We start from the raw sequence: 13,189 nt of genomic DNA, 5'->3' as shown, positions 1-13,189 counted from the left end.
TCCATACAAATGCTGTAAATAATTTGTTTATAGTAATCAATTTACTAAACTGCACAACAACGTTAAAGGCAATGGCCTATTTATAATTTTAACCACAGTAAGCTATACATTACTGTGCTGTGTTGTGAACAGTATTTGAGTTATGTCTGTGCAGTAATTAAACTTGCATGGTGCCTCTTGAAAAGCATTTGAAACGACTGAACCATGTTTGAAACATTAAATAAAATTCACTAAATGCTGAAGCTGTCAGTTTCCTTACATTTTTCTAATTGAAAAACTATACAAATGGCATTTAGAGGAAGTGAAATAATAAAAAATCGGTTATAATAGTCAACCACTTTTTGGGCCCACGTGATCACTATAAGCGGTTTCCACTGTATTTAATTAGTAAAATATATAATATGCAGCTGGTTTGTGCTTCTTTGTTCGTCAGTGTGAGTTTGATCGAGGTCCGTTTTAGTCGTTGGGGAAAATCCCACCATATTCGATTCATGTGTGTGTTTGTGTGTGCACATTTGTGAATGTGTGTGTGAATGTGTGTCTACTGATGTGTGCAGGCCCTGTGAAGTCATCAGTCACTCGTAGCTCCCGGCTGTAATGTCTGGAGAACGGTACTCCCCTGTATCACTCCCCCATCTTCTTCCCACTTTAACTCCTTTTTTTTCTTTTTTCTTCTTATCTTTCTAACTGTGTCATCTTTCCTTCTTGTCTTTGGCTCTTTCTCTCCCTCTCCCTCTCTCTCACTCCTCCTCTGCATCCATCGCCTCCCCTAACTCATCCAGTTATCTGTATCTTCCTCTTCTGGCTCCACATCCATCAACTCCATTACCTCCTCTTGCTCATTCATCTGCACCGGGAACTCATCCACTCCTGTTCGGCCTGATTTCCTCTAATCTTGATCGATGGTGTCTCAGGTTTGACCACATTACACGGCCGAGTCCTCTGAGTGATGGCGACGGGGCAGACGGACGGTGGGAGGAATCATCAGCAGTCAATGGGTTTTTTTTTTTTTTCATTCACCTTAAAGCAGATATCAGTGGAATGTTTTTGTTAATATAAGTCCTAAATAGTCCTATTTTCCGTCAGCAATCACTTACATGAAGTATTTCAGCCTAAACACGAGTCTCTCCGTCACTCTGCTCTGCTGTAACCCGAGGAGAAAATTTTCCTTGTGGGATACAAGTGTTATCCAATGAGGAGAGAGAACGGCATGAAGGGCTGTGTGTGCAGCCAAGGGATGCGCGTGAATGTGGTGACGTAGCACGAGGACCAATTGATGCCTGACAAGGGCGGGGGCTGCTAACTCATGGTGCGTTCAAAGAAACTCGTACTTTGTGTTTTTCCTTCCTGTGAAGTCATACCAGTTCGATCTGGTACGAGTTCACGGGTCGGAAGTTACGAGTGGCCGTTATAGGGAACTTTCACAGACAACAGGATGGTAAAAACACGAGCTACGGGTTACCTGGAACGCTACCAAGTCGTAGTTGTGACTTGAAGCTGTAACTTACGGTTTCAAAAGCCTGCCTTGAACGCAGCATTAGCCGAAACGGCCGTGAAGCTGATATCTGCTTTAATGTGTCTTTCTCTGTCTCTCCAGAGCAAAGAGGTCGGCGTGCAGCTGCAGGAGGACATGATGAAAGTCCTCAATGAGCTTTACACGGTAAGAGAAGCCGCCGCCGCTGCCTTCACACCCACCACACAACACGTGAATCCATTATTAGGTGTTGCTTCTTGTTCTGCAGGCAAGACATCACAGCTGGTATCAGTCTGTGACTCACTGGAGGAATAGAAAACTAAAAAGTTTAAGCTTTAAAAGTTTTCTTCAACTTATTTAACAGCACGTTTTAAAACCATATAGAAATTACACAATAGCTAACAGGCACTATCTTTGAGACAAACACAAAAACGTGGTTATTAATGATGGAAAAGAATCATTTTAGGGTCAACATTTGTGGTTTGGTCATAAAACAGTAATCTCTGACCTCCACTTTTGTTCCAACCTAAAATAACCCATCAGCAAGTTTGTTTACAGAAGTTCATGGTCTCCAGAGAATGAATCCCACTGGCGTCGGTCACTTCCCCTTTTTCTTCTTTCATTCACATGAGCAGCTTCACATTTATGGCTTTGGCTGAAATTCCTCAAAGCTGCAAAACTGATTGAACACAGATGAGATGAGTTCAAACAACTTTAGTGACTCTAATTTCAATTTTTCATGTCAGAATTTTTATTTTTATTTGCTTGAATTTAATTTGGTTATTAATCAAATACCTGAAAGGCTAATGAAGTTCCCAACCTCAGCTGCTCCTTTGTCTTGATATTTATGATCCTCTTTTCAGGTGCGTAGGCCAACAAACATTAGAGAGCAACAGGAGGAAAAGGCTCGACGCACACTGATCAAAAAATGGCAATGTCCACCAGAGATTAACGGATGCAAAAAAGATTTAATGGTCCATCAAACAATAAAAAAGTGCAACCATGGTGATAAAATAAAATAAAGACTTATACTTATTTTTGTTTCTTTATTTTATTTTATCACCATGGTTGCACTTTTTTATTGTTTGATGGACCATTAAATCTTTTTTGCATCCGTTAATCTCTGGTGGACATTGCCATTTTTTGATCAGTGTGCGAGCCTTTTCCTCCTGTTGCTCTCGAACATTAGATCTGCCAATTATCATTAACATCAGCACGGAGGCTGCAGTTAGCATTTAGCTCAAAGCACCACTGAGCTGCTACCATGGCTCTTATTAAACACATAATAAACACATTTTTTATTTGTTTTTACAGTATTGTGTAAGAAAAAAACATAAATGACACTTTATAATAAGTGCGCACTATTGAGCATTAGTTAAGCATTAATAAATACTGAATTCTTCATTTATAATGCATTAATACTCATTAGTATGTAGTTTATATAGTTAGTGCTTATCAATGATGAGTAAAACATGTTTAACTGTGTTTATAAACTGCATACTAATGACAGGGTATCCGCGGGGTCTTGAAAAGTATTAAATGGTGATAAATCAATTTTGGGAAAATTAAGACCTTAAAAAGTATTAAAAAGTCTTTTCACAACTTTATAAAGTCTTACATTTTGAAGGTATTTTTTCTGAATTAGCTGTCCAAGAGTTTGAGTCCTAAAAAACATTGTAAAAGTGTGTGAATTTATTCATTTTATTAAAAAACAAAGATGAACCGGTACATAAAATAGAAAAGAAGATTGTTGTTTTTGTTTTTTGAGAGTGGAGCAGTGTTTTTTTTTTTATAAACTCTGCCTTTGATTTATTATCCTTGAATTATGTTGTATCATAAGTTAGTGGTCTTTATCACAAACTAAAACTGTTCAGTTAAAAGTGTCACTGATGTAAATGGTTACAGCTTGAAGTGGCGGTGAGGTGTTGAAAAATATTGAGAAGGTCTTGAAAAAGTCTTAAAAAGGTATTAGAATTAACTTCAAGATTCCTGTATATACCCTGAATGAGTATTCATGTGTTATAAATGATGAATTCAGTATTTAGTACTTATTATAAAGTGTTACCACATAAGTATATACATTTAAATAAAAGTACCAGGAAATACAGTAGAGAATAACAGCTTGGCCCTCTTGTTTCTCCGAGACATTGTTGTCCTTAGTCTCACTGACTGGACGGTCTGATGTGATTGTTGGTATTTCCGACGTCATCCTCGCTGTCTGTCTGTCTGTTGTGTCTTCTCACGCTGTCAGGGGCATCGTAGCGTCTGGTTACACATGTCCACGCTGCTGCCAAGACGACTGTGAGACAGAGCAGACTAGAGTGTGTGCGTGTGTGTGTGTGTGTGTTTCTCTGTCTTGTTTGTGTGTGGGCAAAGTTTCCTACTACATCATGGCTCTGACCAGCAAGCAAGCAAGCAGCCATCCCGCCTCGGCTCGGCTCGGCTCGGCTCAGCCAGGGCCCATAAAAGCAAAGTCTTCAGCTGTAATTACAGTGTGTAGTAAGAGATAGAAATAGATCTGGGTTCGAGTGACGAGCACATGCTCACATGCGTGCTCACAGGCCAGCCGTGTCTGACGGTGGCGTTTCTGAGGAGGGTTTTGAGCCGTATAATGATGGCTCTGGTGGTGGTCACCAGAATAAGGCTGACGCTGCACACACACGCAGTCGTTTCATGTGTTTAACTCTTCATGTTAAAGTCATACCACCATGTCCCAGTGAAGTACGGGAGGCTGCGTGTGTGTCTCGTTGACTGTAATGTTGTGGCACATCTCAAAAAGAAAATGTCACTCCTCCTCCTCCTCCTCCACTCTAGAGCTGCAACAGTGTCTTTCAACCTTGGGGTTGGGACCCCGTGTTGGGCCGCCTGAAATTCAGATGTGGTCACCTGAAATGTCTAGTAATTGATTTAAAAAAATTACAGATAACTAATAATCATTCTTTTTTAAATTATGATTAAAACACCACACACAATCTTAAACAACTGTATTCTATACTTTCACTTTTTTTTGAAAAATGCAGCTTATAAAAATATCTGAGGTGGCGCATCTTGATTGACGGGGTCGCCAGAAATTTGTGATGTTTAAATGGGGTCACGAGCCAAAATAGATTGGGAACCACTGCAAAAATTTAATTATTTTTATATTAATCGTCAACTATTCTGATAATCAAATATTTGGTTTGGGTTTTTTTTTTTTTTTTTAAAGAAAAAAGTCTGAATTCTCTGATTTCAGACTTTTAAATTTGAATATTTCTGGTTTCTTTGTTCCTTTATGACAATAAACTGAGTCTCTCTTTGGTTTGAGGACAAAACAAGAGATTTGAGGATGTCATCTTAGGTTTGGGAAACACTGATTGGTCAATAAAATGTTAAAAAATGTTGAAAAATGTCAAACAACTTATCGATTAATCGTTTAAATAACCGACAGATTAATCAATAATGAAAATAATCGTTAGTTGCAGCCCTAGTCCTCTCCCTGTTTTGATCTGAAGGAGGAGAAAACACACACTCATACTTGTCTTGACAAATCTCCACCTCTTCTCCTCCTCCTCCTCCTCGGTTCCCAGGTGATGAAGACGTACCACATGTACAACACCGACAGCATCAACGCCGAGTCCAAGCTGAAGGAGGCGGAGAAGCAGGAGGAGAAGCAGATGGGCCGCTCCGGTCGCCAGGACGACCGCCAGACGCCGCGCTCCCCCGACACGCTGGCCAGCATCAAGACCGACGAGAAACCTGTCCGCCGCTCCAGCGTCAAGAAGATCGAGAAGATGAAGGAGAAGGTGAGCGAGACACACACACACACACACACACACACACACACACACACACACACACACCTGTAGTCACATTGACTTATATGTGTGTGTGTGTCATGAATGATTTATGAGTGCATGCCTGGCTTATTGCTAACCTTGTCTGCTGCAGCTGGGGTCTGTCACCGCTACACGCTTCTCCACTTCTTATTATCCATAATCAATACTGAGGTGTTTCACTCCAACACCTATTATCCCTCTCTCCTCTTCCCTCTCTCTCCTACCTGGTTTTATTTTCACTCCTCTCTCCTCTTTCTCTATCTCTCTCTCCTTTTCATTGTCCATCTCTCCTTTTTTGCACTTTGCATTTTGTAATTTAATCATGATGACTGTCTTTTCTTTTTTAAATAAATCTTTAGTCTTATGAATGAATTTTGAATGAATGAATGAATGAATTCTTAATTATTTTTATTTCCGTGTCATGCCACCACTGTGGCCCATCCCATATGGGATTACAAGACACATTTACTGACACATACAGACCTTCCTGTTGGTATTACCTGCCACACAAGTGTGACACATAAACAAACTTTATTTTTATTTATTTGAAAGGGACAATACACATTATTGAACATCAGTATGAGTATACAAATGTAAATGTGTCAGAGTTAGCAAGCCCTGCTAATTTACATCCGCAGTCCCTTGGCAGGTAATAAACAAACAGACAGAGGAATAAGAGGGAGAGTTAAGAAAAATAATAAATAAAAAATACACCAAGAGTTAAACAGTGATTCACATCATAAATGTTCATACGTATACGTAAAGTGCAGTAATGTCAGCATGAGTAACAATTTAAGATTACTTTCAGTACTCATCTGTACATCGCTCTTCGTCTCGTTGCCTGGGCCTTTTCAAGAAATAAAGAAAATGCAAATATATTCAACTGAAAAAGATGTTTTAGCTTCTCAGCATCATCCAGCCACATAAATTCGTTATTTGGATCTACCTTACTAAACAGTTTTTGTCTTATGACGTCATACAGTAGAAAGGACAGTATAACACAAAATGCATTTCATTCTCCACCTCTTGGATGTCACACGAAGTACAAACTCTACCGTCTTCTGCTGTGCCAACATATCTGCCTGTCTCGATATGAAGACCAAGAATACCAGCTCTAAACTGAGCGCACAGGGATCTTTTCTTTTTTGACAAATTGTACAAAACATAATTTTCTGGGCCAAATACCAATAAGTACGCAGCTTTGGTTTACTCCAGATATCTAATGCCCATCTATCTTTACTTTGTTGAAAAATAAATAATTTATTTTAATACGTTAACCTCAACTTTCTCTTTGTTATAATAATGGTCTTCATGTCCAGCGCTCAGCAAGATGTCATAATGTCCCTGTCCTATTGCTGATGATGATTGCTATTATCAATGAACCCTGAACTGTGTATTTCAACCTGCACATATAGTCTATTTATGACGTCTGTCTTTATATCAAAGACTACAGATGGAAATTAGCATCCTTGCTAAATCTGGTGCAGCCATCTTTTTATTTCTTTGAATAATTAATGTCACTGAACTAAATAAACTAAACTAAACTGCCTCTCTCTCTCTCCTCCAATCAGAGACAAGCCAAGTACACAGAGAACAGGCTGAAGGCCATCAAGGCCAGGAACGAGTACCTGCTGGCTCTGGAGGCCACCAACAGCTGTGTCTTCAAATATTACATCCATGACCTCTCCGACATCATCGATGTGAGTATAAAAACACACTGTCGCTGCGTGAGAGAGAGCAGCTAACGTTTGTGGACATATTATGTGTGTGTGGCCCCCGCGGTCGGTCTCCTCACATTAGCCTCAGCGCTCCTAATGAAGCTGGACCGGTCACTTTCCCTCTTTGTCTGTTTGCAGAGTCCGAGCCCTCGGACTCAGTCGGTGTCCAAAAACATCCACTCAGCAGGAAAACACTTTCTCCTCTGCTCCATTAAAAACATTTCGCCGCCCGCTGCACTGACGCACCCGTCAATTACAGCTGTTTTCTCTCGGCGCTGACACAGTTACTGAACAAACGATCGGAGGAATTCACAGTGTCAGTTCATTATTTCTCCTAATATAATATTTTAATATAATTTTACAACTTCACAACAGACTGGAGACGATGATGTTACCTCCTGTAGGTCGTGGATGAAATTAAGGAGGCACCAAACTGTGTCTAATGAATTGAAAAATGAAGAATCCCATCTGTTAATGTTTGCACCGTGTGTGTGTGTGTGTGTGTGTGTGTGTGTGTGTGTGTGTGTGTGTGTGTGTGTGTGTGTGTGTGTGTGTGTGTGTGTGTGTGTGTGTGTGTGTGTGTGTGTGTGTGTGTGTGTGTGTGTGTGTGTGTGTGTGTGTGTCTACTCGGTCTAACCTTTATCCAGTGGAGGATAACAGAGCAGACTGTGGCTGCGCTGGGCAGCTGCCACAGTGTGTGTGTGTGTGTGTGTGTGTGTGTGTGTGTGTGTGTGAAGGAGAGGATTTATCTCCTTTATAAACAGACCTACGGGGGAAATAAAAACAAGAATAACTCCACAATTATCAGGTCAATATGCATCATCTTGGTCAGTGTCAGTAACATCGTGACTGTTCCTTTGCCTGAGCAAATTGTGATGAACCAAAAGAAAAAATTACATTTTTATCCTCTTGTTTACACAGCGGGGGAAAAAACACCATAATACAATTAGTCTATGTATAAAAATGAATAAATGAATATATTTAGCAGCTCCTTGACTACAACTGAACCAAAGTAGATCCGAATATCATAAAAAGCATTTGGATGTTATAAAGGTTTAAAGGTCCAGTGTGTAAATAATTGACAAGGTTTATTGGCAAAATCTGAATATACCACCCATGAATATATTTGTATAAGGAAATAAAATTAATTTCGTAGCCTTAAATTACTCTTTTATATATACATATAGCTTCAGAGAGTGTCGCCATCTTGCGCCGCCTTGTTTGTACGGCGGCCCAAACGGAAAATCCAGCCAGTCAGAGAGCGCGTTTAGCCGGTTTCGCGTTCATAAATAAACCTACTAATATCCACTGGGGATATTAGTGATAATATTAATTTTGAATAAAATAGAAATTATAGATTTATTGATAGATAAGTAAGATAAGGTTAGGTTTACTTCCTTTTCAGACACTGGTCTTTTGTTTGTATTCTTATTTTGTTTTTACATTTTATTTTTTATGTTTGAAATAAATAAATAAATTCATTCATTCATTCATAAACCAACGAAGAAGAAGGCGGAGGAAAAGAAGGATAAGGACGGAGGAGAAAGAGCAGACATATCGTACTGTAAAATGGTTTTAGATCTTCACCTCATCATCGCTCCATGCTCCTGAAATACTCCCAGTCGTTCCAGTCGTGGTAAACACGTTTTTTTGTCCTCGGAGGTCACTTTGCCGACGGGAGGGGTTAGTGCGAGTGAGTGAACGCTGCAAACTAGAATCTGAACGCTGGATGTCACGGTTTTACCCCCATTTTACACACTGGACCTTTAATGTAAGGACGGCACCAGGCAGACTCTCCTCTGTACTATCCATCCTACATGCAAAAACACTTTTACAATTTAACTAATAATCAATTTTACCAGCATTTAGTCGTTAAGACATTCCTTTGAAATTATCCAGAGAGGAATGTCTCATGTGGCGTCTCAGAGTCTGTTGTACGGATGTGACGTGGTTTCATGGATCATGCAGCATTCAGACCGTCTCCACTATCAAAGGCAGCATGGCATAAAAGAACCAGAACCAAGATTTATTCATGCATCATGAGTCATTTCTCTCTCTCTGTCTCTGTCTGTCTCAGTGCTGTGACCTGGGCTACCACGCCAGCCTGCACCGCGCCCTGAGGACCTACTTATCTGCAGAACAGAACGTGGAGACGTCCAAACACACCGGCCTGGAGACGCTGGACGGCGCCGCCGAGAGTCTGGAGCCCAACGGGGACAAACAGAAGCTGATGGAGACCTACAACAACGTCTTCTGCCCCCCGGCTCGCTTCGACTTCCAGTCCCACATGGGAGACACGGTGCGGTCCAGTCAGCGCTGCACAGTGTTTGGCTCTGTTAGACTGAGCATGTTTAAAGACCCCCTAAACCAAAAATGCCCTTTTTGAAATTATTAACAAACATGTCAATTTAGTGTGTGGGCTCTGCTACAAGGCATTTCAGGAGCAAAATTGCTAATCCACACCATAACTGAGCATTTTAGACTTGAAAATGCAGTTTCAAAACCAGAGTCTGAAAAAACTGGATTACATTTTTCAAATTGGAGTCAGTTTTCATGTGTCACGAAACTAGCAACCAATCCCGTTGATTTTATTTGCATCTCATTTGTTGTTCACTGTGATGTGATCTAGGCTACTTACACAGCTAGATGTTCAAACATGTTATCATTAGTTGCCGTGGCCCAGAAGTTTAGTTGCCATCTTGAATGCAGTAGACCAGGGTTCGAACCCCAGTGCAAACCTTGTGTTTTGACTTCGCTCCTCCGTTTCCCCTGCCCCGTTAACGCGCACCGCCGTTACTTAGCAACACGGTGGCGGTGGAGTATTTGCATACTCATGAATATTCATAGAATCTGAATTTTTCAATGAGGGAGAAATAGTAGACCCGTTTTTAGCCTATTTGGGAGCTTTTTTAAACAACTTTTTTGTGGGAAAGCAATTTTAATCAAAAAATAGTCATAGCGGAGCATTTTTCCAAATTTTAAAATGTCTCTTTAGGGGGACTTTAAAAAAAAGAAAAGAAATAAACCTTGGTGTTGTGATGTGTTTGTTTGTGTAGATGGGAGTGATGTGTGCACAGACGCCGCTGGAGAGTGAGCTGCTCCAGAGGTGTCAGCAGCTGCAGTCCCGCCTCTCCACGCTCAAGATCGAGAACGAGGAGGTCAGACGTCTTTCTGCTTCCTCTCATGTCATCCCCCTCTTCCTGTTTCTGTCTCTAGCTTCAGCTCATTTCTTCTTCTTCTTGTCTTCTCTTCGCTCCTCCAGGTAAAGAAAACCATGGAGGCGACTCTGTCCACCATCCAGGACATGGTGACGGTGGAGGACTACGACGTCTCCGAGTGCTTCCACCACAGCAACAGCATGGAGTCGGTCAAGTCCACCTTCAGCGAATCCTATCTCAGCAAACCCAGCCTGGCCAAGCGCCGGGCCAATCAGCAGGAGACGGAGCAGTTCTACTTCACGGTCAGTAGTAGTGGTATTTTTTTTTATTCTGGTCCTTTCAACAGAACATAATACATTGGATTGGATATGTCAAGCAGGGCCGAAAAGCCGTGGGCTGAAGCCACAACTTATTTTGCCTACCCTATTTAAAAGAAAGAACATTGTGGTAACACTTTATTTGACGCCTATCTCTATAATGCATTATAACCATACTTATAATGAGTTATAGCACTGTATAACTATAGTTATAAACACTCATAAATGATCATAATGCTTTATAACAATAATCATAACACACTATAACGCATTTTATCATGACTTATAAGGTCAGGTATTATACAGTAATACGTTATAATTGTTAGTAACTCGCTGACAATGCCCATATCGATAATGCCATATAGTTATAATGTTTTTTAATTGGCTTATAAACGTGTATAACTATCATTATAAACACTCATAAATTATCATAAGACTTTATAACAATAAGCATAACAGATCACAGAGCATTTTATAATGGCTTACCAGTATAAGTTAAGTATTATAATAGCTATAACCTGTTCTATAATGTGTTATGCTTAACTAACTCATCATAATTATGGTTATAATGCGTTATAGAGATAGGCATTAAATAAAATGTTACTGAAAGTTGCACAACAGAGCAAGATAACGAGACAACACAGTTTTAAACGTTGATTTTGAACTCAACTGAGAACAATAAATAAGATGAATCGATATAGTACATACATACACATGTTGATATCCATAATGTATAATACTCATTTATTATATACAGTACACACACAAGTCAATACAGTACATTCATTATTGGTCAGCTGCCAGTTACGGGCATTGATGAGTTTTCAGCCTCTAGACGACAAAGCTGTTCTACATGTTGTGACTCTGATGTGTCGTTGTGTCGTTGTAGAAGCTGAAAGAGTTTCTGGAGGGCAGGAACCTGATCACCAAACTGGAGGCCAAGCACGACCTGATTCAGAAGACCCTGGGAGAGAGTGAGTTGTCCTTCACACACCGTCCCTGTGTCCTCTTTGTGTGAGTGTGAGTGTGGTAGAAGCTGAGCAGCAGGAGGGAGGATTCAGGAGAGGGATGGAGCCTGGAGGGAAAGAGGCAGAGAGAGAGAAGGAGAGAGAGAAGATCAGAGGGATGAGTGGAGTGGTGGGACACATCAGATCTCATGCAGTGCAGCGGAATGAGACTAATACATCTAATAATCACAAGCTGTGTGTGTGTGTGTGTGTGTGTGTGTGTGTGTGTGTGTGGAGGGCTAGGTCACAGTGACAGTGACCATATGTGGATGCAGCTGTATGTTTGTATGTTTGTGTGTAGTGTGTATCCCTCAGGAAAAGTGTGCAAGTGAGACGTTTGTTCCCTGATTCCACTATAACGGCCTATCTCCTTCTCTCTCTTTCTCTCTGTCTCTTTCCTGTCATACCCCTCCCTCCCTCCCTCCCTCCCTCCCCCTCTTCCTGTCTCTCCCTCCTTTAGGTCAGAAGACCGACTGTTGCCTTGCCAGGTAGGTGTGGTGAAGGAAGGAAATATGCTCTTGTGCACACACATACACACACACATACACACACACTGGCGTATACCATAGCGTAGCATTTAAGTTTGATTTCTTGGCAGCCTGGGTTATTATTTTCCCCCCTCTCTCTCACTGTTTATAGATATTCCCAACACATGTGCACACGAGTCTGAGCGCACAAATAGAGCGTTACCAGAGTTGTGTGTATAAATAGACTTTGTCTGTAGACATAATGACAGAGTGCCGTTCCTTTCTCTCCCCTCTCTCTCTCTCTCTCTCTCTGTTTCTCTCTTTCTTTCTCTGTGTAGTGGACGGAGAAACTCGACAGTACGGAAGCAGGTAATTATCTATCACAAGTGTGCGTGCGTATTTATGTGTGTTTGCATGTGTGTTTGTGTGTGTGTGTAGGTTTGTTTCTAAAGGAGCTGTGAGTTTTTCAGGCGAAGCTGCTGCAGCTTTAGTTTTAACTGGAGCCACATGTTTTCTCACGGTTCTCCCCCCCCCGCCCTCAGGAGGAGCTGGATGTTGACTACGTTTTTTTTAATTTTTTTAAATTTATAATTATCACATCGTTCTTATTGATTCAACCTAATAATAATAATAAAAAACCACACACCGTTTACACAGTATGGCCATGGTGGACGCACACACACACACGATCAAAAAAGAAGCAGATCAATCGGACTATCTCATGTTTGTGGCTCCCTCTTGTGGATGTTTTGTGTTTTGGCTCCAACTTCCACCGATAATCATTCATTCATCATCTGATCAGCTGATTGATCGTTTCATATCACAGTCAAGTTGAAACATATACAGTAAAACACACAGTTGTGTTCACATAACACATAACAACATATGTGCGTGCATTCATTATGTGCACCATTACACGACAGCCCCTCCTCACCTCCCATAGATTTTTTTTCTGGAAACCCTAAAAACAAACAAAGGGAAAGGGGGGGGAGAAAAGCGCCGTCTCCTAGCAACAGCTGAGTACTGCGCCCACCCTCCTCTCCTCTCCTCTCCCATCATGTCTGATTCCCAGTTCTCCCCAAATGTGTGCACCGATGCATGTGCGTGTGCAGACGTGTGTGTGGAAATCCTCCTGACACCAAGTGCACTGTGTTTTTGTATTTCCACCTCCTCCTCGTCTCCTTGTCTCCTTGTCTCCTTGTCTCCTTGCCTCCTTGCCTCCTTGTAACTCCT

General features: G+C 41.1%; 1 protein-coding gene across 5 annotated transcripts in view; it reads left to right on the top strand.

The window, feature by feature from the left end:
- Nucleotides 1-13,189, top strand: part of srgap2 (SLIT-ROBO Rho GTPase activating protein 2) — an 88,358-nt gene that overhangs the window by 60,544 nt on the left and 14,625 nt on the right. For all 5 annotated transcript variants that reach the window (XM_083972085.1, XM_083972083.1, XM_083972084.1 and 2 more), the window contains 9 exons: nucleotides 1,598-1,660; nucleotides 5,041-5,256; nucleotides 6,861-6,989; nucleotides 9,085-9,306; nucleotides 10,064-10,165; nucleotides 10,270-10,467; nucleotides 11,372-11,456; nucleotides 11,950-11,977; nucleotides 12,295-12,325. In XM_083972085.1, coding sequence (XP_083828211.1) covers nucleotides 1,598-1,660; nucleotides 5,041-5,256; nucleotides 6,861-6,989; nucleotides 9,085-9,306; nucleotides 10,064-10,165; nucleotides 10,270-10,467; nucleotides 11,372-11,456; nucleotides 11,950-11,977; nucleotides 12,295-12,325 — 1,074 coding nt within the window. The remainder of the gene's footprint in view (nucleotides 1-1,597; nucleotides 1,661-5,040; nucleotides 5,257-6,860; nucleotides 6,990-9,084; nucleotides 9,307-10,063; nucleotides 10,166-10,269; nucleotides 10,468-11,371; nucleotides 11,457-11,949; nucleotides 11,978-12,294; nucleotides 12,326-13,189) is intronic.

The sequence above is a fragment of the Trachurus trachurus genome (assembly GCF_905171665.1).
Source record: "Trachurus trachurus genome assembly, chromosome: 5".
Taxonomy (NCBI): domain Eukaryota; kingdom Metazoa; phylum Chordata; class Actinopteri; order Carangiformes; family Carangidae; genus Trachurus; species Trachurus trachurus.
This window is presented reverse-complemented; position numbering and strand designations above follow the sequence as displayed.